The sequence below is a fragment of the Oculina patagonica genome, chromosome 10 (genome assembly GCF_052425735.1).
Source record: "Oculina patagonica isolate OP01 chromosome 10, crgOcupat, whole genome shotgun sequence".
In the NCBI taxonomy this organism is placed as follows: Eukaryota; Metazoa; Cnidaria; class Anthozoa; order Scleractinia; family Oculinidae; genus Oculina; species Oculina patagonica.
In genome coordinates, this window is record NC_135767.1 from 20035196 (window position 1) to 20056674 (window position 21479).

At 39.8% G+C, this 21479-nt stretch overlaps 3 protein-coding genes across 3 annotated transcripts in view; 2 read left to right on the forward strand and 1 right to left on the reverse strand.

The window, feature by feature from the left end:
- LOC144628961 (uncharacterized) overlaps nt 1-4310 on the forward strand; it is a 45064-nt gene extending 40754 nt beyond the window's left edge. The window contains exons 37-39 of the mRNA XM_078487086.1: nt 1115-1228; nt 2366-2596; nt 3290-4310. Coding sequence (XP_078343212.1) covers nt 1115-1228; nt 2366-2596; nt 3290-3502 — 558 coding nt within the window. The 3' untranslated portion in view covers nt 3503-4310. The remainder of the gene's footprint in view (nt 1-1114; nt 1229-2365; nt 2597-3289) is intronic.
- A 515-nt stretch (nt 4311-4825) lies between these two features.
- Nucleotides 4826-13474, reverse strand: LOC144629067 (serine/threonine-protein kinase pim-2-like). The gene is made up of 7 exons (XM_078487238.1): nt 13202-13474; nt 11235-11523; nt 11041-11141; nt 8681-8728; nt 7929-8289; nt 7027-7203; nt 4826-6205 (listed from the first exon to the last, which is right to left on the reverse strand). Exons 1-7 carry the CDS (start codon nt 13301-13303, stop codon nt 6003-6005), a joined length of 1281 nt encoding a protein of 426 aa, XP_078343364.1. The 5' UTR covers nt 13304-13474; the 3' UTR covers nt 4826-6002.
- Nucleotides 13475-16495: 3021 nt separating this feature from the next.
- LOC144629224 (uncharacterized) lies at nt 16496-19306 on the forward strand. The gene is made up of 3 exons (XM_078487457.1): nt 16496-16734; nt 17543-17644; nt 18473-19306. Exons 1-3 carry the CDS (start codon nt 16653-16655, stop codon nt 18754-18756), a joined length of 468 nt encoding a protein of 155 aa, XP_078343583.1. The 5' UTR covers nt 16496-16652; the 3' UTR covers nt 18757-19306.
- The last annotated feature ends 2173 nt before the right edge of the window (nt 19307-21479 follow it).

Consider the following 21479-nt stretch of genomic DNA (forward strand, 5'->3'; position numbering starts at 1 on the left):
CAATTCACCTTTCGCTTTTCTTGAAAAAAAATGCGTTCTGTTTTCATTATTCATTTTTTAGCGGAGCTCCTAAGCGTAGCACCATAACCATGAAAGAAGGAACACTATCGAAATGAGTTTTCATGGTCAACATGGATAGCGGCATGGTTCGCGGGCGCGTACGTACGGCGTACATACGGAGTCGCGCAACATGGCGGCCATAGTTTGATGGTAGAAAGAAGAAGGCCGTATAAAGGCGGCCTTTAAAATTTAAAGAGGTTTGAAAAGAAAAACAAGAAGCAATGAAACAAAATGTGGCTGAAAATTACGTGTAGAAAGTAATCGACCGCCAAAAAAGGGGACATTGAGAGCCATAATCGATCGATCACTTTCGTGTCTATCTGTAAAGCCAGCATCGTACATGAAGGAGCATTCGAAAGCTAAATCGGGTTGATATAATAAACAAACCATTTTATTGCTACGGGGTAAAAAAAAAAAAAAAAAAAACTTGACCCTCTGGGATTTGAACTCACGACCTCCCGAGCCGCAGACTGGCACCTTACCGATTGAGCTAATCCGACAGACTCTAACGCGCGTTGAATATATCCTATATCAATGTAATAGATATTGTGGAGTCTACTAAACTGCTGCGAAACTATAACAGGATCGCGAAACTATTTTCTATTGCTAGAAAGCAGATAATTTACTGTACTCTAAAGTAATTTTTCGTGCCATGAGTAATGATTTTGCCCCGCTTTAAGATTATTATTTTTGTCGTACTGCTGACATTCAGTTTAACCGTGAGCTATTTAAATTTGTCTTGCACCTATAAACCGCCATAAACATTAGCACTTTGGCCGCTTATTCACTAGAATGAAAACATTGTAAGCTCCAGTGAAAATTAAATAAATGGGGAGCTCCGCTTTTAGGCGTGCCTAAATCTATATATTATCTTCTGAAGCAGTTTTTTATTTACTGTCAAAAATCAATTTATTGTGTCTTGAACGGTTTTGCGTTTACAAAACTGTGATAACTATGAAAAAAATAGACATGTATAATTTGGGTTTCCAGCGAGGAGTTCTCTGTTGGCTTATTTTTTTTTCTCATTTCTGATTTGTTTTCTTCTTCTTTTTAGTTGCGGGCTCGTAAAGAACGGAAGAAGAACAAGATTGAACAGAAACAGGAAGAGGTGGCGACCATTTTGGGCCTGGGAGAGAGACAAAAAACATTTGTGGAACAACAGAAGAAAGTAAGTGTGCCTTCTTTCTTTTGTCATTTGGCGAGAAAACCCTCTTTCTGTCTGCCGTTTTGTGTTCTCCTTTAACTCTTATTTGTTTAATGGGATATTTCTGTTTATACTTCTATCAGGCCAGGTTCCTCAGAGGTCCACTGCAAGACTTAACCCTCCCCACTTAGGCGCTTTCTGCTGCGGTCCTGTACCATCGCTCCACAGTTCACCAGTCTAAACACGTTCCCCTTCCCTAGATTTTCGCCGTATTCTAGTAATTTTTCGTTTTCTTTGTTTCAATCTGTTATCCTTACGTATCATTTGATGCCCTATCTACATCTCCACTTAAAGGGCGTTGTTTTTTTTTAAGGGGGGGGGGGGGGGGGAAAGAGACTGTGTCATGAATTGTAGCCAAATTTAGGCATAGAAAATGACCATCCAATTCGGTGCAATATAAAAATAACCGCTTAAAACAGTGAAGGAACATTTCAATTACACAGCAAATACAAAAGAAGGTACGGATGGCCAAAAATGATAAGATTGAAACGGATTACGATATGGGTTTTTGAAATATTGTTGGGCTGAACAGTTTTCAAAGTTAATCTCGTTTGCTTGTAACCTTAAATTATAATGCCCGAGAGACACATTTGGTTGAAAGTGGTTTCGTCATTTAGATCCGTAGTAGTAATTTCTTAGCAAACATTAAGTTTCATAGCGAGTATTTTGCAAAACGTAATAAAATAAAATAAACTTAGCCGTGACCACAGTCCCTTTAATTGACATCAGATATATTGGTCCGCTGTGGAGTTTCTCTATCTTCCATCAAATAGTGCAGGGATAGCGCAGTGGTGAGAGCGCTCGCCTCCCACCGATGTGGCCTGGGTTCGATTCCCGGACCCGGCGTCATATGTGTTGGTTTTTTTTGTTGTTTTTTTTTGCGGACGTCATGTGTGGGTTGAGTTTGTTGTTGGTTCTCGTCCTCGCTCCGATTGTTTTTCTCCGGGTTCTCCGGTTTTCCTCCCTCCTGAAAAACCAACATTTCCAAATTCCACTTTGATCTGGAAAGAGGACCCGCATGAAAACCAGCTAGAGATGATGTGGCTTCTTCTCTAAATATAGTGCTTTATTTTTATGTTATTTATTTTTTCCTCCTCGTAGGAAGAACGTGAGCGTCAAATCACGATGGTGCGTGAGCGAATCGCGCGTGTTAAATACGAGCGCACGATGACAATGCGTGAGCCAAAGGACGACAAAGGGCAAGGATTTGAGAGTCTACTCACAGAGGAGGAGAAGGCAGGGCTAAGTGAAGAGGAGAAAATGAAACGAATTGCTGCAAAAATGGAAGAGAAATTTAAAAGTGAACAGCGCCGCGTGTCAACTGTTACAGCGGTAAGTTACCTAAACGCACGCGCACATTTGTCGCGCCACTCCCCCCCCCCCCCCCCACCCCTAGTCAGTCAGGGAAGCAAGTGCCATTCTCAGCAAATCTTTGTTTGAGAATTGGAATGATACTCCAGAACAGGGTATTTTCATATTCATGGAATATGGACTAGAACTAGCTTGCTGTTAGGTCTATTGCTTAAAAATATCATTAAAAACAGCTCCATGTCAGCTGCATTTGAGAAACATTCCTCCACAGTAGCCTCCATTACAAGCTACAAGTTTTGGCAGAACCTTCTGAAACAAACTTAGCTTCCGCACACTATACGCACTTAGTAGAAGTCAAGCGTCTGAAATATCCGAAATATTTATCCTCCCCCCCCCCCCCCCCCAAAAAAACCCGTCTATTTTCTCCCAGAACTGTTATTTCTTAGGGCTTTGAATCTAGTAGTGTTCACGTTTGAAAGATATCGATAAAAAGGGAGAGTGGAGGAAACTTTTAAGAAACAAATGTCCACGTAAAAATTAGCGCCTTGATGGCATTGCCCAAAATCGTGTGTCCAGTTTATTCGAGAATACGCAAAAAGCCTATTCCAGCGGCAGAATAGCGTAATCAGGTATATTGCTCGAGAATTGTAACCCGTACACAACAAGAACACACGTGCCACAAAAACTGGCTAACAATGGAATTTTGATTGACAGCTCGCTCCTCCTGGCCAATCACTGAGCGTCAGTTCAGCCGAAACCTCAGAAGAGGAAGGTGCTCACGCGGAGCGCTCGTCTCAGCTCCTGGACGAAAAGAGCCGAGCAAAGAAGCTAAAGGAACGCATGGCCTCGCGCAAGAGGGAGCGGCGCAGATCCGTAGCACCACCCCTAGGGGAAGACGCTGGTGCTGTGGGCGGGGAGGGTGAATGAGGGGCTTAACTGTAGCTCCTGGATCAGCCCTTGCAGTGGCAGGACCACAAAGCACCTGATTCTATTTATTTGTAGGAATATTTATTGTTTTTTTTTTAGCCTTGTGTACTTATGTCTGAAATGAACATTCGTTGGTTTTGTAAATAGATCTTTTTTCAATAGATGTAGAAAGAAAATTTTGTCATTCCGGTATGCATCCTACGCACGCTCAATTTCATATCAGTGGGCGAGGCAAAACGTAACCTTACCCTCCAGTCCCTTGACGGACTATTTTTTTTACTCGCCCCAAATCTCCTCTTTCTTTGTAGTTGAACGGTCACACTGGCGTTAAAACTTTACATATTTTAGCAAACGTTATTTTTGCACTTTTAATTTCCTATTGATCCCTTACCTTTGAGGAGGGTGGTAGTATTTTGATTTTGGTTATTTTCGGTTTCATTTTGTTTTGTTTTTCGGTCTTTGAATTGAATGTTTTTTTAAAAAAAATAAACTAAAGCAATCTCGTAGCCAAGAATGACTACGGGGACATCACTCTTGGAAAGTCATGTTTTCTCGAGTTTTGTACACCAAATCCACAAGCACAGTAATCAAGAAACCTAGGACAAACATTAACACACGACCGCTTAATATGCGATCTAAGCTTCACGAATTCTGTAAGAACACAAGTACAAAATGTTTCTGATATTTCAGGCTGCATTTTTTGTGATATTTATGATGATGAAAGTGAAGAATTATTTTTGTAACTAAAGAATGAAGTAGGTACGGTAGGTAATAATTTCTTATTAAAATAATAAATCGTTTTTTGGTGTTCACAGTCTTTTTCTTTGATATTGTACGAAAACATTAGCTGCTTTTCCCAGACTACGACTTGCAACAGGGAAGTGGTATTCTCCCTCCCCCTAGCCCTCCCCCTCCCCCTCCGCCCGCAGCCTTTTATCAATCCGCTTGGTCGCCTCCCGAGTTAGCTCTCCTCTTTGAAAGACCAGATATCTTAGGGTACGTTTGCTGTATTCTTGGTGAAAAGTTTTAGCCTTCAAGTTAACGTATTTGGCTCATAAATGTTTTACAGTTATTCGCAGCTTTTAAGTGAGTGTGGTTATGGCTATAAAGTTTTATTTTTTTTTTTTCATGGTATTTTATTTTATGCACCCAAAATCCCCTTCTACTAAGTAATTCTAAAACGCAGGTCCTTAGGTTTCGTGCCCAGATCTCTCTCAAGATAACCAGAAGTTTCCAGGCCTCGGAAAAAACGAGAATGGGGTTTGCTGAAAAACGTTTGCTGACTTTTTAATAATTCTAAAGCAAAAGCCGTGTACATGTTCTTTTCGGGTCAAATTTATTAAAGGACTTTCCGATGTAAACATCTCTTCTTCAGTATTCTTTGTTAATCGTTACATTAAAACTTTTCTTACAAACTTTACTTTTCGTATTAATTTAATAAAAACGTTTCTCAACGTTAGTAAAGCTGCATTTCCGAGCGCATGTCACCGCTACCGCTCTTAAAACTCCGGCAAATGTACCATTCGGGCTCAGTCGGCAAACCTTCGTGACCCGAGCAGCTACCGAGTGATAATCTCTACTCCAAAAATGGCGCGAACCTTGGCGACCTTTCCCATAGCTGTCGCGTCTTGTCATATGACGTCACAAGGATTCAACCAGGCCTAGCAACTTCTCGAGTAAACTTCGATACGGGTTCAATAAATTTTGAGATGTTCCAACGCGAGTGATGGAATTACTTGTTGCCTGGAGAATGTGTTTTCCATTCTTGTGGTAAAGGACAAAAACAAGGATTGAAATCAAAATTGTTTTACAGCAGCTATAGTTCAGGTGAGTTCCTTGGTCAAACCTTGCCGCAGTTTTTACTGATACTATTATTATTTGTTATTCCAAGGGAGAATAGGATGTCCCTTAAAATGCCTTAAATGACTATCTCGGCCGTTCTTTAAGTTCTCCAGTGTTAATTAACGTTTGTTTAAACACAAACAACACAGTAGACTGTACCACTCTTATTTTCCATCATGGTCTCAATCTCGCACTCTTGAGTCTTCGTTTTTTTGGGCCAGCGTTTGACATTTCTCGACCGCTGGCCAAGAAGAATGAACTCTGTTAAAAGGCATATTTTGACATTCGGTTTTCTTAAAAATTACTGATGAACGACATAATACCGTAAAACAGTCTGGAGGCTTGTCCATCATTCTACAAAAAAATGAAAGATAATGCTGCCGTCCACTCGACAAAGCATTGGTGTCGATTGATACGAATGGCATGCTCCCGCAGAATCCTGGTTTTTTTAGCAGATCTTTCATGGTCCCTAACTGTCCTCCTTTGTGGTGTCCATGCACGTGACCTGAGTAGCTTTAAGCACGTGATACACTGTCCTTATTGCACGTGCTTTCTCGTGCACATACTTAGGAAAATTGTTTACTGGAGATCATTAGGATCAGCACCCCAGAGCAGGCTTGATTTAGAAGAATATTTTATAACATCTTCTGCTCTTTGCTTAAAGGACTGATCCTCGATTTGGTTTTCGCTCACGTCTCTCCCCAGGGGTCTCTCCTGGGTTAGGAACGCTCTGACACAGTCTCCTGTCGGAGGGACGATGTTTGTGTCTGTGCTGCAGCCATGGATGTTCTATTATCACCTCCAAAGAAGGTCTGTACGAGGGATGCTTGGCTAGAAGACATCTCAGGATATCTTGCAAGTCTGAATATAAACAGATAAAGACAGTTATTGTACTTTCCTAGCCTGCGTAGCTGGCGGTTGTGCAAGCGGGGAAGCGGCGAGGGGCCCCTTGCAGCTTCGCAAGCTATTTCTTATCGTCACACTTATCGTCTTGTGAAGTCTTATTCCTATTCCTCCCCCTTAATTTCCCCTCCCCCCTCCCCTAGTTCCCCTTACCTTATACACCTTCCTCATCATCCTCCTAGTCCCCACTATCTTATTTTCCATCCCCCCATGTTCTGCTCCTCTTTATTAATATTAAGCTCCGTTCATCTGCCCCTTCTCCCCTTGGCCGGCTCCTACGCCTCCTCGTATTTCCCTCCCCATTTCCTTATACACCCTTCCCATGGTCCCTCTAAAAACTATTTCCTTATTTTTTTGCTCCCCCGTATTCTCCTACTTATTCCCCTTTGCCATCTCCCCCTTCACTTTCGCCCCACTCAGGCGCGGATCAGGAAAAAGGAAAGATCCAAACGAGTGCCGAAGGAACAAGTCTAGGGGGCCGGGGGCATGCACCCCCAGGAAAATGTTTTGATTTTAACCCCCTAAAATCCCTTGTCCCCTTGGTTTCTAATCATTCAGACAGGATATTGGCCAGTTCTATTCTCCTCGGATGAAGCCTTGCAATTGGCGGACAATTCGTCTCTCGATTACACTGGAGAAGATGTACTATGAAACTCTGACCGATCGTAAAACGGTGGAAATCGGTGTGCTGCGCGCCTGCCACTCTATATCCGCCCATATTCTCCTCTTCCCTCCCCCGAGACCCTCCTGTTTCGGTGAAAAAACATTTTTCTCCTTACCTTTACTAACATCATCCGGGAAATTCAACTCTGCTCGTACGATCTCCACCTCATTCGTAAAAGGAACGTCGCCCATGATCATGTTGTGCAGCAGTATTCCCAGTGACCAGACAGTAGCTGGGCGTGCGTAGTAGCGATGGAAGCGAAACCACTCAGGAGGACAGTACGCTCGGGTCCCTGAAGAAAGAAATTTACAGGTGCGTTTTTACGTTTGGCGTGTAACGCAATCTAACGTAACGTAACGTAACGTAACATAAGTGCGCCAATACAGCGGAATTCCGATTATTCAAGCCTTGATTGCTTGAACCTCCCGACAACTCGAACTAAAAGTATTTTCCTTCCCCCCAGTCGAACACTGTAATTTTACCCCCGATTTCTGAACTTTGCGATTTCTCGAACCAATTTTCGTATCCGTTGGAAGTTTAAGAAATCGGGATTTTACTATACTAACAAGTTCTACCCTATGAACGACTGCTCGCTTGGATCAGTATTATCAACGTTCCTGAATTATACATTAGCGTAAAAAAATTAGCTTTCATTAGCATAAAATCCTCGAAAATGAAATTTAGCCTGGGAAACTTGTAGATACGTTAAATTGGCAATGCTTTTGCTACTTAGTAATAGGAGCAAATGTTAGGCCAAAACGTTAATTCTAACGTTAACAATAACATTTTTTTAAAAAAAAATTTAAATTACTCACTCGTCAGCGAAGCAGTCTTTTGTTCATCCTTTTCTTGCCGTGCGGTAATTTTACATGATTTTTTTTTTCTACTATGCTTTATTTACCACATGCGGGTTTTACCACTTCGAGCTCGTGGGCTTCATGCGTTACATTGTACATCGTGATTGTGTTACAGTTTGTTGCGTGACATTATACGTCGGTATCCTCAACTCGAACTCACCTTCATAATCGGTGTATAAAGTGTTCTCGAGAATCGTGCCTGAACCAAAATCAAGCAACTTCACCAGACCAGTCATGGAATCCAACAAAATATTCTCGTCCTTTATATCACGATGAAATATTCCTTTAGACTCACAGTACATAACTGCCTCCACGACTTGGCGAAATATACTCTTAGCCTCGCTCTCGTCCAATCGCCTCTTTTCAGTGATGTAATCAAACAGATCCTTGTTGTACTGCGGGCGTTCCAACACCATCACATACGCCTGCGCATGCTCAAAATAGTCGAGTAGTTTGATGACGTTTGGGTGATCCAGAAAGCGATGAAGGTAAACTTCCATTGGAATTGGAACTTCGTTTTCCTGTGAGAACCAAAGTTAGCCTCAGGCGACTTGAGAGAGACCTGGGGCTAGTTTAGAGAAGAAAAGAGAGAACACTGGGGACAATTTCTCCTCCCCAGTTCTTTCTCTTTCCAAAACTTCTTGTTTTGCATAGTGGCGCGATTTCAGAATTTCCTAAATTTTATTGTTCTTTGGACGATTGTATATTTTGATCGATCGCCAGTCGATCCATTGATGCGATAGTTTTTTCCTGATCAATGCGCTGCACTAGCCAAAATTTGATAAAGAAAGAGATTTATTTTTATTTTTGTCTGGTCGGACGTCAATTTGAGCCTCCAATCATCAAATGACATGCAAATAATATATATGAAATATAATCATTAAGATACGTTCAAAATCTAGGCTTACAAACCTCTTCAAACGAGTATACGTTACACTTGGGAATGACCTTGATTGCAACCTGGGAAATAAGCGAAAACATAATCGATTACTCAATTAAACTCCATATCCTTTATGACAACCAGTGGTGTTTTTCCAGATAACATAATTAATTCTCATCAGAGAAAATATTCGGTTGAAATATTCTTCTATAAAAATGTATTTTTTGGCCGCCTGGTGCCTGGGGAATTTCACAATTATTTTGAGCCATTTTCCTCCCAAGGCCGAAAAACTAAAGGCCCAGCAAAACGAGGAAACATGTTTTCCTAATTGTTTCCTCTTTTTTCCATGGTTCCATGGCGCACAGTGTAGGGGCAGAAGCAAATTTTTCTCCCTGGAGACAAAGATTGGATCTGGAAACAATGCTTCCCGTGTGGCGAAACTGGGAAACATTGAAGAAGCATGCGCACGCTACGAATGTTTCTGGAAACACGTGTCCTCGTTTTGCTAGGCCTTAAAAGGACTATGTCACGCAAATTGTTAATTGTCACGAAATTGCAGAATATCATGATCAAATGAAAAAAAACAAGCCATGCAGCCAAATGTGTCCCCAGGCGTCAGACAGCACGAACTGCCCCGGACCATCAAAACCCACATCCATCCGTCTCTCGCCTTTGCCATCCGCCTTGTTTGCGTTGAACCTCACTGGGGAAATTAAACGAATTTGATGGACTTTCCAGCCAGTGGCTTAAAACCGTGACACGGTCCCTTTAATTCTCCTTCTGAGCACCATAGAGTTGTTTTAATGATGCTTCTGAGAAGTTTGGTACTACATGAAGGCAATATTTCCAGTTGAGGATTTTCCATGTTATTCAATGTTTTCCAATGTGTCACCTGTCGCCTGGATGACATTGACCTTTTGGAAGCGATGAATTACAATAGGTTATATATATGGATCTAAAGAATATTAGGATGTTGCAAAGGGTTTTATAATTAATAACAAATAGATGATTTCTACCCATTTGAAAAAAAAACTGAAATTTAAAATGATATTCTACGGACACAAGTTAAAATCAAATAAAAATATTATTGCTCAGTCGCTGAAATAAAAAAAAAAAATACTACCTTGTCGGTTATGGAGACACAATATGTCTAAAAATATATACAAAATTAAAATTTATAATTCATGAATTTAAGTAGAATAACTTTATATCGTACAGAAAATTGCTTTTATTTCTTGTTCAATTCTGCGCCGCACTTGAAAACATTTATAAAAATCGTGGCTGACCCGAAAAGACTCTTGTTTGAATGAGCTTTGAGGATCTGTACAGCTAAAAGCGAGCTTGAGTTGCCTTCCAAAATATCTAGAAAAAAATTCTTAATATGGTAATTTTGACGAATTATCAAGAAGTTCCATGTTATGGAGTAGATAATGGCTTTTACGCCTCGGGTGACAAGATTCTACCAGTTGATTACTTGCCGTGCGAGATAATTGCCATATCGACCAGATATAGAGAAAACTTATAGCAGTATGTGCCTCTTATCAATATTTATTTTGAGGCAGAGCCTACCACGGCAATTTACTGAAGTATATGACCACAATCTTACATTTAGCTGCAAGAAAAAGAACTTGGGGCATGTATCCATATAACCCGGGATATAAATAGGCTTAAAACAAGTGTTAAGGCCGATCAGTTGAATGCCACTTTCGATCGGAGGTGCCTTGCACTTCCGACTTCCAGAAAGTTCACAGCGTTTGCAGTTTGTATTCGATGTTTTTCACTGTAGAAGCGTTCATAAGCAATAAACTAGTAATAAGTGGCAATTTCTTATTAAAGTAAAAAGCTTTTCTGATCAAGCGTTTTGTTAATTAGATTCAAAAAGTCCTATGTATAGCAGAAAATAAAAAATAATAATATTCGAGGTTGCGAGGTATGGTACTCGACCAATATTGCATTTAAATGGGTTCAAAACACTCCGAAGACAAACACAGCAATGTAAAAGGGTGTTGTTTGCTGTTTCCTTTTAAAACTGAGAGAAAAATTGTCAACGATTGATCAAACGGAACGATAAAGAGTAGATGGATTCAGAATCCTCAATACAAACTCCTGATACGAGGGTTCGATTAGAACGTTTGATCAGCATAACAGCATCAATACTTCCTTTGATCAGAACAAACGATCAAAACGTTCGATCGTAAAGTTGATATACCATTCATTGGAACAGTCTGTTATCAGTGGAATTTTAATGTGGAGTCTACGTAAGTTTGTGCGGCTTTTATTTTAGAAACTGCTTATAACCAGGAACAATCAGGGCTTTAGTGCGCTATCTGCAGTCTTTCCCGCTAGACATCGATTAGCAGTGAATTGATAAGGAAAAAAGAAAAGCACTTACCGGAATTCCATCTCGCACTCTTGTGCCAGAATATACGACAGCAAATCCTCCTTGGCCGAGGATATGGTGCAATTCATAAGTCTCATTGAAATGCTGTTCGACTGTGGGTGATAAAACGCTTATTAAAATGTAACTTTTAACTTGAACTTAGGCAAATGAAGAAGCGCTTAAATAATTTTCTAAAAAGGGCATACCTTTGTCATCCTCGGTAGAAGCAGAGCTTTTCGAGACACGCGCTTTACAAGGGCTTCCGACAACTGCCTCAGTTTTTGACGATATTGTGGGTTGCATGTCTTCCCCGCCGTTCTTTTTCTTTCGTATTTTCGCCACCTTGTTTGCCGACCTCTTTGCCGTGCGACAAATAACTGTTAAAAGCGAAGAGAAGCGTTTTGCCGTATCCCCCATTATGCCATTAAGTTTGTCCTGCTCGCCGGATTCGAAGTCCTCCAGATCTTCACTTCTAAGACTCTCGCCTTGCGCGACCTAAATGACATAAAAAGCATATATGCAAACCTCAAAACGTCAGTGGCAAGGGCAACATGACAAATACGTGTATTTATATTACCCAGTAAACATTGCCTAAAGTGAAAAAAAAAATATGAGCTATTATCCGTTCACTCTCAGCCAATAGCAATACCCGGAAGAAGACATTTTAATTTATTCGCTCGGTCACACTTTTCCTTTATGTTGTCAGTGAGGACATTTGCACACAATGAATTTCAATTGTTTATCACATACGGAGCCCTCCTGCCAGTTTGCCTTTGTTTGACGCGAACAAAATATTTGAAATCGGATATTCTTTGAAAATGAGAAAACAATGAAATATGGCTTCGGAAAATTAAGCTGAAATTTAATCGCGCGCGCTATTTTACCGCGAAAAAATGACATTTGACGCGCTTTTTACCGCAATGTTTTTTCTCTCTCGCTAATTTTCAAAAAATACGGAAGCAAGGAAGCTTTTTCGCCCTTTCAAAATCGTGCTGTCGGAAGGATTCTGTGAATAATTTAAGCTATTCTAGGCCGGTGGAAAAATAAAGCAAAATTTGAAAGACAAGACAGCTGGGTGCTATTAGCCTCTGGTATTCTTGAGTTTGATTGGTCCGCGTTTTACGATAAAAGCCACTTTAATCGCTCGGTTCTTTGCACCGCACAATAGTTGTCCCCGTATACTCAATTTCCGTTCATTCTCCTCGTCTGCAAGCGAAAAAGAAAACACTGATCCATTTGTTCGTGCGAGCAAAACCGTGAAATAAAACCATGTAAATCAAAAATGTTTATTCGGTACCGAAAAAAAAATCAGTTTTGTATTAACTGAATTAGTTTAAGCGCGCAAGTCAAAATAAAATTGATATCTTTTCACGTTTCGAATCGTTTGATAATCTTACTAGACTGACCGAAAAACATGATGAATATAAAAAAAGAAAACATTAAATACACCATTTTTCTTTTTCAATTTCTAAAATAAAATGTTTTACTTTTCGCTATAACTTTGAGGCCAGAAATGCGATAAAACTTCCTAAACTGCGCACTGTTGCGTTTAGAAAAACTGACATCGTTTCGGCTAAGATGTTTTCAGTCTTGCTGGCGTTTTTATCAAAAAGCTTGTGTATTTGAAGGCGCGCTTTCATCGCCATTGCGAATCCTTTTAAAACAAGCCCTCCGGCGTAGAAAATAAGCCGTCCCAGATTTCAGAATATTTAAGTTATAGTAAAAATAAAATTATGGAATTAAATCAAACCCACACATCCATGTATTAAACCTAGACTATCAGAATTTTATACGAGTGCCATATCGTGTTTCGTCTACGCTCCCTGGAAAAATCGAAAGAAAGACCGGCTTCAAAAAGCCTTTTTCTGTACAAAACGTACCTGGCAAAGCCAAATGTTTCTTAACGAAAGGGTTCATTTTGTATTTCTGACAAGAATGCAGTTTTTTGCTACGATAAGATTTCCCCAGGAGAGCTGCGATGTTTGGGTATCATAGATCTGTGTGAATTTTCATGATTACGGCAAATGAAGAAGTTGTTTACAAAAGGTGCAAACACAATCATGCAAATTCGATTGAAATGAACTAACTAGCACTCTGATTTCGTGTTCGAAGCCAGTTTACTATTTTTCTGCAATTTCTTTCTTTTACCGTGAGGTTTACGTTGAATGCCTACCTGAGAATGAGCTATTCCGCTGTCCCTTTCAACATTTCTCGATCTCCGACCTGACAAAGTGTTTTCAGAGCCTAGTGGCGAAGCCCGTCTCGGCCGTGCCATACCAACGAAGAATTTTAACCTTGCTTCATCTTCAGATTGTCAAAAACAGTACAGCATTCGCTTTCTTTACGACGCACTCAAATGCCCCTGACTTCACAAGTCAGGACATTGGGCGATCTCAGTTCGATTTGAAGACATGCGCGCGCGATCAATTGTGATCAGAGAAAATAAAACATTGTTGATTGTTTTCCATAACCAAAAACGCCAATCAGAAGAGCCAGACTTTGATATCGTTTTGCCACTTATAAATTAGCAATGTCTTGCCTTTTATCTTGAATTTGATTTCTTAAATATAAGGCTAAATGAGATTAGAGGTGAGCGAAAAAAAAAATTGAAAGGGAGGGGACGGATTTTTTTTTAAAATTTCACTGAGCACGCGCCAGTGTGTAATTTTTAATTCTTCGATGGCGCTCGCGACTAAAAAACTTTTAAATGGTTTCTTCCTTTTTTCTAGGATTTTGTTTATATAGTTGGGATGTATTTTTTCCCAAACCAGATTTATGTTTCTTGCCGGTTAATTTAAGAAAGTGTTTTATTTGATTAGTTCAGTGTCGTCGACAAATCGATTTATTATGTTCCATTATTGTTTTGACGTCAGTGAACATTCTGGCCCCGAAATCAAAAGCCTCACGCATCAACTCACTCAATAAATCCCATTCAAGTAAGCCGCCAACGTTTGTATTTCGATTCACTACGATAAATGAATGTATAGTGCACATAAAATAGCTATTTCTGGATTATATTTAAGATTAACAGAAACCCTTTCAGGTAACGCAGAACCCGTTTTCTTAAAATGCTTAACAATGGGAACATTATTGAGCATTGATTTAAAATGAGTTGAATTTAAGTGGCATAAAAACTAGCTGTTTTTCATAGACTGCGTTAATATTTTAAGAGAGGAAATGATTCTGGTTTTATTAAATGTGTTATTGTTTTGAATTCGTAGGAGAATTCAACATAGGAAGTTCTTGATCCGTTTCGAAATTTTGCAGCTTATTTTTTTTAACAAAACCTTGGATTTTACTCTAAGACAAAATCTTACAGTTTCAAATGCAAATTGTGGTCGGTGCCGGGCACTCTCAGATAAAGACTACTTAACGGAATCAAGATAAGCTTCATGCAGACAACACAAAACAAGCCGAAACCATGTTTGATTCGAGCAGCGATTGAGTAAAATCGTGCGTTTTGGAAGGACTAGATCTGTTTTGATTCAAATTAAAGACAAATCTGCCTGGAAGATTTACGTTTTACTCAGCTGAATAAATTTTCGTTTTCACGGTAAAATATTATAATAGTAAAAAAAACAAAAACAAAAACAAAGCGCCAACGTTAACACAGTTTTTGTGCGGAACTAAAGTTTATAATAGTTATTCGTGCCATTGTATATTATCTGTAAAATTCTGCAAAGTCCGCGGAAAAAAATTAAATTGTTAAATATATAAAACTAGTAGCTAGCGGGCTTCAATACATACAGTACACTGCAATTTTGGGCCCTTTCTCATTCGAATTTTTGCGCATATTTTGCGTGCTAAAAGGCGGGAAAAATAACGGATAATTTGCTTTCAGCGGTCAACGGTCATACGCATTTTTTTCTAATGTAAGGATCATACAAAAACAAATTAAAGCTAACCAAAGACAACTGTTATTTTTATTTGGCTAAGGGGGAAAAAAATTAAGTATTCTCACTGATCGCCCGCCAATCAAAATTTCTGGGGAATTGATTTAGTGTCTATTTTCAACTACAAGTTTATTTCTTGGAATCTACTGAACAACTGAATTCCTTAAAAACGTTTGGTAGCTTGTACGGCAAAATAGTAAAAATCGAGCAAGAAAGGTACCGGAAAAAATTGCAATGTTTTGCGTGGTTTGGCTTTGTGTAAATTCAGTGATTAAAAAGCGCAAACTTCAAAGTGCATAAGATTAGTAACATTGGAAGATAACATTAAATAACATGTAAGCCGACTTTTCTTTCCCTTTGATTCGCGTAAAAGGCGTGTTTCTTATTGTCTCCCCCAGGCCCTTCTTGACGTTGCTAGCTTTCCAAGATGGCGACTGACCGCCAACTGAAAACGTCGTCCGCCCAACCGTCGCCCAACCTCGTTCCCAGGGTCTACTCCGCTTTCAAGAAGGCGGCTGGTGGCAGAGACCGCCATTTTGAAAATTCGTCGCCGAGAAGACCCTAGGGATGAGATTGTTGTCCGCCTGTAACCACGTTCCCAGGATTGATTCCCAGAAAACTAGAGCAAATCGTAGCTCGGTCCCTTACCGGAAATGGTAGTTCGGTCCCTCTCCGCTTTCCGCCTTTCTGCCTTGACTTCCGTCAGGAATCCTACTTCCGTCTGCACCAAACTTCCGCTTTCTGACTGGACACGACTTCCTTCTGCACCGGAAGTCAAGCAAGGAAGCTGGGCAGGGAAGAAGAACAAAAACAGTTAATGAGTAAAGGGGTAGCGTATGTAACAACAAAATCATAAAAAATCATATCAAAATGATAAATGTCTCACACTTTCGCAGTTTCATGAATTGCTAAGAGTTTTTTTTTCGCAGTTTTTTTGTCAATTTGCTATGGCCCAAGGACATGCATACATTGCAATACTTGAGTCCAAAAACTGACAAAAAAAGTTATTCACAATAGCAAACTGAAAGGACCTACGTCACGGACAACGCAACTGGAAAAAAATTGGCAATTTATTTCAAGTTCATTAAAGATGTGAATATTGTTCATCGTGGTGTAAGATAGGTTATGAACGTTTATTCGTTTGTCTCACGACAGAATCGCTTTGAGATGTTGATCGCGACGTTTCGACTGCAATACACGCCTGATGAAGACTAGCAGTATTGCAGTCGAAACGTCGCGATCAACCGCTCAAAGCGATTCTATCGTGAGACAAACCAATAAACGTTCATTACCTTCTTTCAAGTTTGTTGTTCGTAATCTGTCTTAATCTTTTTCAGTCGAAACCATCCTTGTTTATTTTGGGTTTTTATTACTCCTTTGGCGTTTTCATGTTAGAAATAAGGTTTCCTCTTAATTCATATCTTATCATAAAAATTACTTAAAATATCTTTACAAAAGTATCGTTACATTGCTTCTTCAAATGAGCGAGTGAGCAGTCGAGTAAAGTATTTGTCATGTCTCTTTTATTTTATATCAGCCAATGAGCGAGCGCGAAATATCACGGTTGTTGTGAAACTATGACATAAAGAAAGCAACCCTAGTGTAGCTGAAATGCCAGTGGCTCTACACTAAAGATTTAATATTTGACATCATGGATTGTTCCTAAATCATCGTCGAAGCTCGTCAGCAGTTTATCTCAGGGAATCTCGGAGTTTGAAAATCGGAAAGAAAATGCATCAGCAGACAGAAACAGTAAAACGCTTTCACGCTAAACCCCAGTGGCAACAAATTCTCGCCGTCAGTACTTTTCTAGGTAAGAATTAAGCGTTATTTAATAACGTAGGAAAAAGTCTATTGATCTTCTTTCTAAGTAAATATTCGTTTAAAATCCGCGTGAGCGCTTAAAGAACTAGAACTGCCTCATTCGGTTAATTCCTGATCTGCTTCAATTCGCTCTCAAATGACCAACTGACATAAATTTTTAATAACGCGTGGATTTTGTTCGGTCTCTTAGCAAACGGGTAATTGTATGTTATGGTTATTATTTATTTCTTTTTTTTTTCATTGACAGAATTTTTAGAAACGTTCAAAACAAAATATTTCTTTTAATGCTTAAAAAAGCAAAGTGAAATTACATAAACTTAAGTCCAGGACACGCGGGTGTTTTTGTCTGAGGCGGAAAGAGAAATAAGTTTAAGCCAAATTAATTTTATATTCAGTCTACCGGTTTCCTGCACAGCGGTTCGTCGCGTCAGTGGTACGTTTGAATAATCTCTGGTTTCAGCGGTTTTTCGACGGATTTTGCCAGAAAACAGAAACTATCAACTGATCGAGAATTTCAAGGTTAACACAAATCAGGTCAAATAACCACATCAAGGGTATGAGATCAAGTACGAGTACGAATAATTTTTTCCCCCCTTTCAAATTTCAACCCAGTTACTTTCCAAGAGCCCCCACTCCTCCCTGTTTCTGACCAGTTGAATTGAAAAGGAGACTGTCGGTAGGAGATTAGTATGAAATGTGATCACTGAAAGCATAAGAACTAGGGATAATATTAATCGGTCTCTTGCATATGTCTCATCAAAGAGAGCTTATATTTCCGATTTTGTTTGGTTTTGCAGGGTTCACTTTAGCTGTGTGGTACAATTTATTGAATAAAGGTTCACGGACGCCCCTTGAGGGACCCGTGTCATCTTCTCTGGTTCATGAACAGAGAGGGGAGGGTGAGTACGTAGCAAATAAATTTCTATGTTCTCCCTAACCCAACTTGAAAAGGAAATTGATACTCCTTTGTGCCAGGCAAAGTTTCTAAAGACTATTTTCATAGCTTTTCTCAACAATTCTTTTTACATGTCAAACAGCCAATTTCGTTCATGGTTTTGTTTCACTTAAGGTGCTCTTGCGAAATCTGGAGTTTTTAAAGACATGCCTAAGCCCTAAGTCCTTGAGCCGCTAACTTTACTCTCTCAGTGCCTCTTTCCACTCAGGAGTATCAATGGGGGTACCGACGAACTGTCACGGTATTTTGAGCCTGCGTAGCTGGTGGTTTTGTTGGGTTTATAAACGCACACAAGCAAATGGCGAAGCCGCGACAACGAGCAGCGAAGCCGTTAGGGGCTTGGGGCCAAAAAGAGGAGGAGGAAATTGGTGCCCGCCGAAAAGACCCTACTTTTAACCCTCTGAAGCAGGCAGACAAGCACCTTTGCATAAACGAAAATCTAAATTTCAATACAAATAAACGCTGTTGCAAGTTAAATTCCAAGGTGAGAGACCATAGACACAATTGGCGCTCCTGTAAATATCTAATTGTCTAAAGTGCCTAAAATGCGTGAAAACTAAAAGAGGGATTACACAATTGGTTTCGGCTCCATTAAATCTTAGGACCATGTTAACCCATTTGGCTTTGCGGCCGTGTTATTGTTTTGAAGTTGCAATTTTGTTTCAAAACAATAAAAAAACGGCCGCAAAGCCAATAGGATAAACATGGGCCTTCATACAATGTAAAGGTCTGTTTTGCCCAGCTTCCTTTTTACTACGGGTTTTTTTTACAGGAGTATACATGACGCTGAAACTGAAATGCTACTTCTGTGATTCTGAAGACTTTGGTCCAACATGGGAAGCTATTACCCAGGCCACCGCCTGTCAAGACAGTATCTTTTCAACTTGCTTTCTGAACCAGACCCTCCCGGGCAGGCAGACGACTGAAGTCATTGATCTTATAAGAAGCTGTAAGCAGAACTGCGGGTGCTCAGATGAAGAAGGTTGGTGCCTGACTCCGGAATGCCGGCATCAGTTGAAGTGTTGTTGGGGACCAGCCTACTGTGAAGACGAATAGAACACAAAAACATGAAATTATTTTGGACTTTGTTTTTGTACCAGCTTTTTTATGACGAATCGCAAATGTCTATTTTTTTTTTTTTTTTTATTTGTTCAGTGAGAGCTGATGCGAGGATTTGATCAGAATTCTGTCGTACAAGGATCCCGAAGATACTTCATTTTTAACAACATCTTACTCTTTGTCAGCGCCTTGAACATGTATTCACCATTTGTTAGATACAAACGATCCCAGAATCATGGTTAAAGAAAGATTGCTTTTTCACTTGCGGTGAATGTAGCCTGCGTAGCGGGCGTCTGTGTAGTTTTAAGCGTGTTTACGCGCGCAGAAACTATACGGCGCCTGCTACGCAGGCTACGGTGAATGCCAAACGATCTTCCCGTAAATGTTGCACAAAAACTTTCGTGTAAAGAGAATAAACGTGGACAATCGTTTATGTTTCATGTTATAAAAACTAACCCAAAAGTGTAACCTTTCTGTCAGTGCTGTAATCACATACTTGTCTGCTGTAATCACATACTTGTCTGATGTAAATTAAATGGTAGCGTGACGTGAGTTTTTAAGAAAATGTTATGCTACGTTTGCAGGGAAGTAAAACACTAAGTTGACATAGGAAAATTGGGGGATCATCGTAGCGAAGTTTGATGGCTAACATTATTTCAAAAGTAAAGAATCCCCGGCGTATCCAATCGAACAAAATCGAACCAGAAATCAGTCGAACCCAATCGAACATCAATCGTTCGATTAGGTTCGGAAATCGAACAAAATCGAACATCTGTTTTGCTGTGAGTTCGATTTTCGAACCAATCGAACACAATCGAACTAAATCCGCTTCGAGTTTGTTTGGAATCCGTCTTTTGATAAGTAAATCACGAAGTACTAATCAGGGCGACGGTGCACCATACAAAATGTCCGCAATATAAACAAACAGGAGTTCGGTAATCGAACGTTTGATTGAGTACGATTCTCTACTGTTCGGTAATCGAACGTCCGATTTTGTTCGATTGTCCAATTTTTATTGTGAGTTCGATTTTGTTCGATTACCGAATGCAATCGAGCGATTGGTGTTCGATTGGGTTCGATTACCGAACGTTCGATTGGATACGCCGGGAGAATCACTCGGACCAAACGCTAACGATTTTAAATATGTCAGCTTCAACCAACTTCACTTCTTTGCCGGATTTGATTTTGATGTAAGTGAAGGCTAATACCTGTGTACAACTAAAGTAGATTAACCCTTTAACACCCAACCACATATATGTGCGGAGAACACCAGCAAAATCTGCCGCTTTCACATATCTGGACACAATATAACTGATCCCTTGTTTGAGTAGAATTAGGGCCCGCGGGAATCGAGAAATTCCCGTTTTCTACTACCTATGACAACAACAAAAAACACACATCACATTGGAGCAAGCTTCAACCCTATTACTTTCCTTTCGCTAAGAAAATTTTCTATCAGTGTCCCAGCGGACGTATCCATATACCATTTAATTTGATTAGACCAGAGAGACAACTTCCCTCATGAACCACCATGTTTCACTACGAATAGTTTTGGCGTTCCAATCATCAGCAAATCACCTTGTGCGTTCATTTTAATCTCCCCGCCTTATGTTATGTGAACCTATGCGTTTCCTTTTGAGTTCCCTCTTGTTTTAACTTGTGCGTTTCATTTTGAGTTCCCTCTTTTTTTTAACTTGTGCGTTTTTTTTTTGGAGTTCCCTTTTGTTTTAACTTGTGCGTTTCATTTTGAGTTCCCTCTTTTTTTTAACTTGTGCGTTTTTTTTTTGGAGTTCCCTTTTGTTTTAACTTGTGCGTTTCATTTTGAGTTCCCTCTTTTTTTTAACTTGTGCGTTTTTTTTTTGGAGTTCCCTTTTGTTTTAACTTGTGCGTTTCATTTTGAGTTCCCTCTTGTTTTAACTTGTGCGTTTCATTTTGAGTTTCCTATTGTTTCAACTTGTGCGTTTCATTTTGAGTTCCCTCTTGTTTAAACGTCTGCATATCATTTTGAGTTCTCCCTTGTTTCAACTTGTGCGTTTAATTTTGAGCTCCCTCGTGTTTTAACCCTCGGACGTACAAGGGGGGGGGGGTGTGGATGCCACCCCCCCCCCCCATAAGGTTTTTTCCAATTTTTAAAAAAAAGTATTTACTCTACAACGCTGAAACTTTCAGTAACTGTTCATTCATCCTTTGCGAAATTTTTGATATGTCAACCATGTGTCCATGACATTTGACGTTGCCATGGCAACGTCACAAATACAAGCAGGTCTTGCCAAAAAGCATCACTTTAAACATTTTTATTTATTTTTTTCCAGTTTTTTTGAAACATAAGTGCAAGATTTGTTTGATTTCACATTCCATAAGCATTCTGGCTTGATTCTGCATCAATTTCCGTTATTTTGAGATTTTCTTACAAAATGCTGAAATCCAAGATGGCGGATCCAAGCTGGCGGCTCTAATGACGTCACATGATGTAATATGACGTCACAGCCAATAAAAAGTATGTCATCTTGTAGAGTAAGCTAAGGGCTTTCTTCTCAGTGCAAAATAATTTCGCTATGCCTTAATATGACGAAAACTCCGGGGAGGGGTTCCATCCACCCCCCCCTTGTACGATGATGGGGGTATGAAATAGCTTGTACGTGCCGAGGTTTAACTTCACCGTTTTTTGGAGTTCTTTTTGTTCAACTTGTGCGTTTCATTTTGAGTTCCCTCTCGTTTAA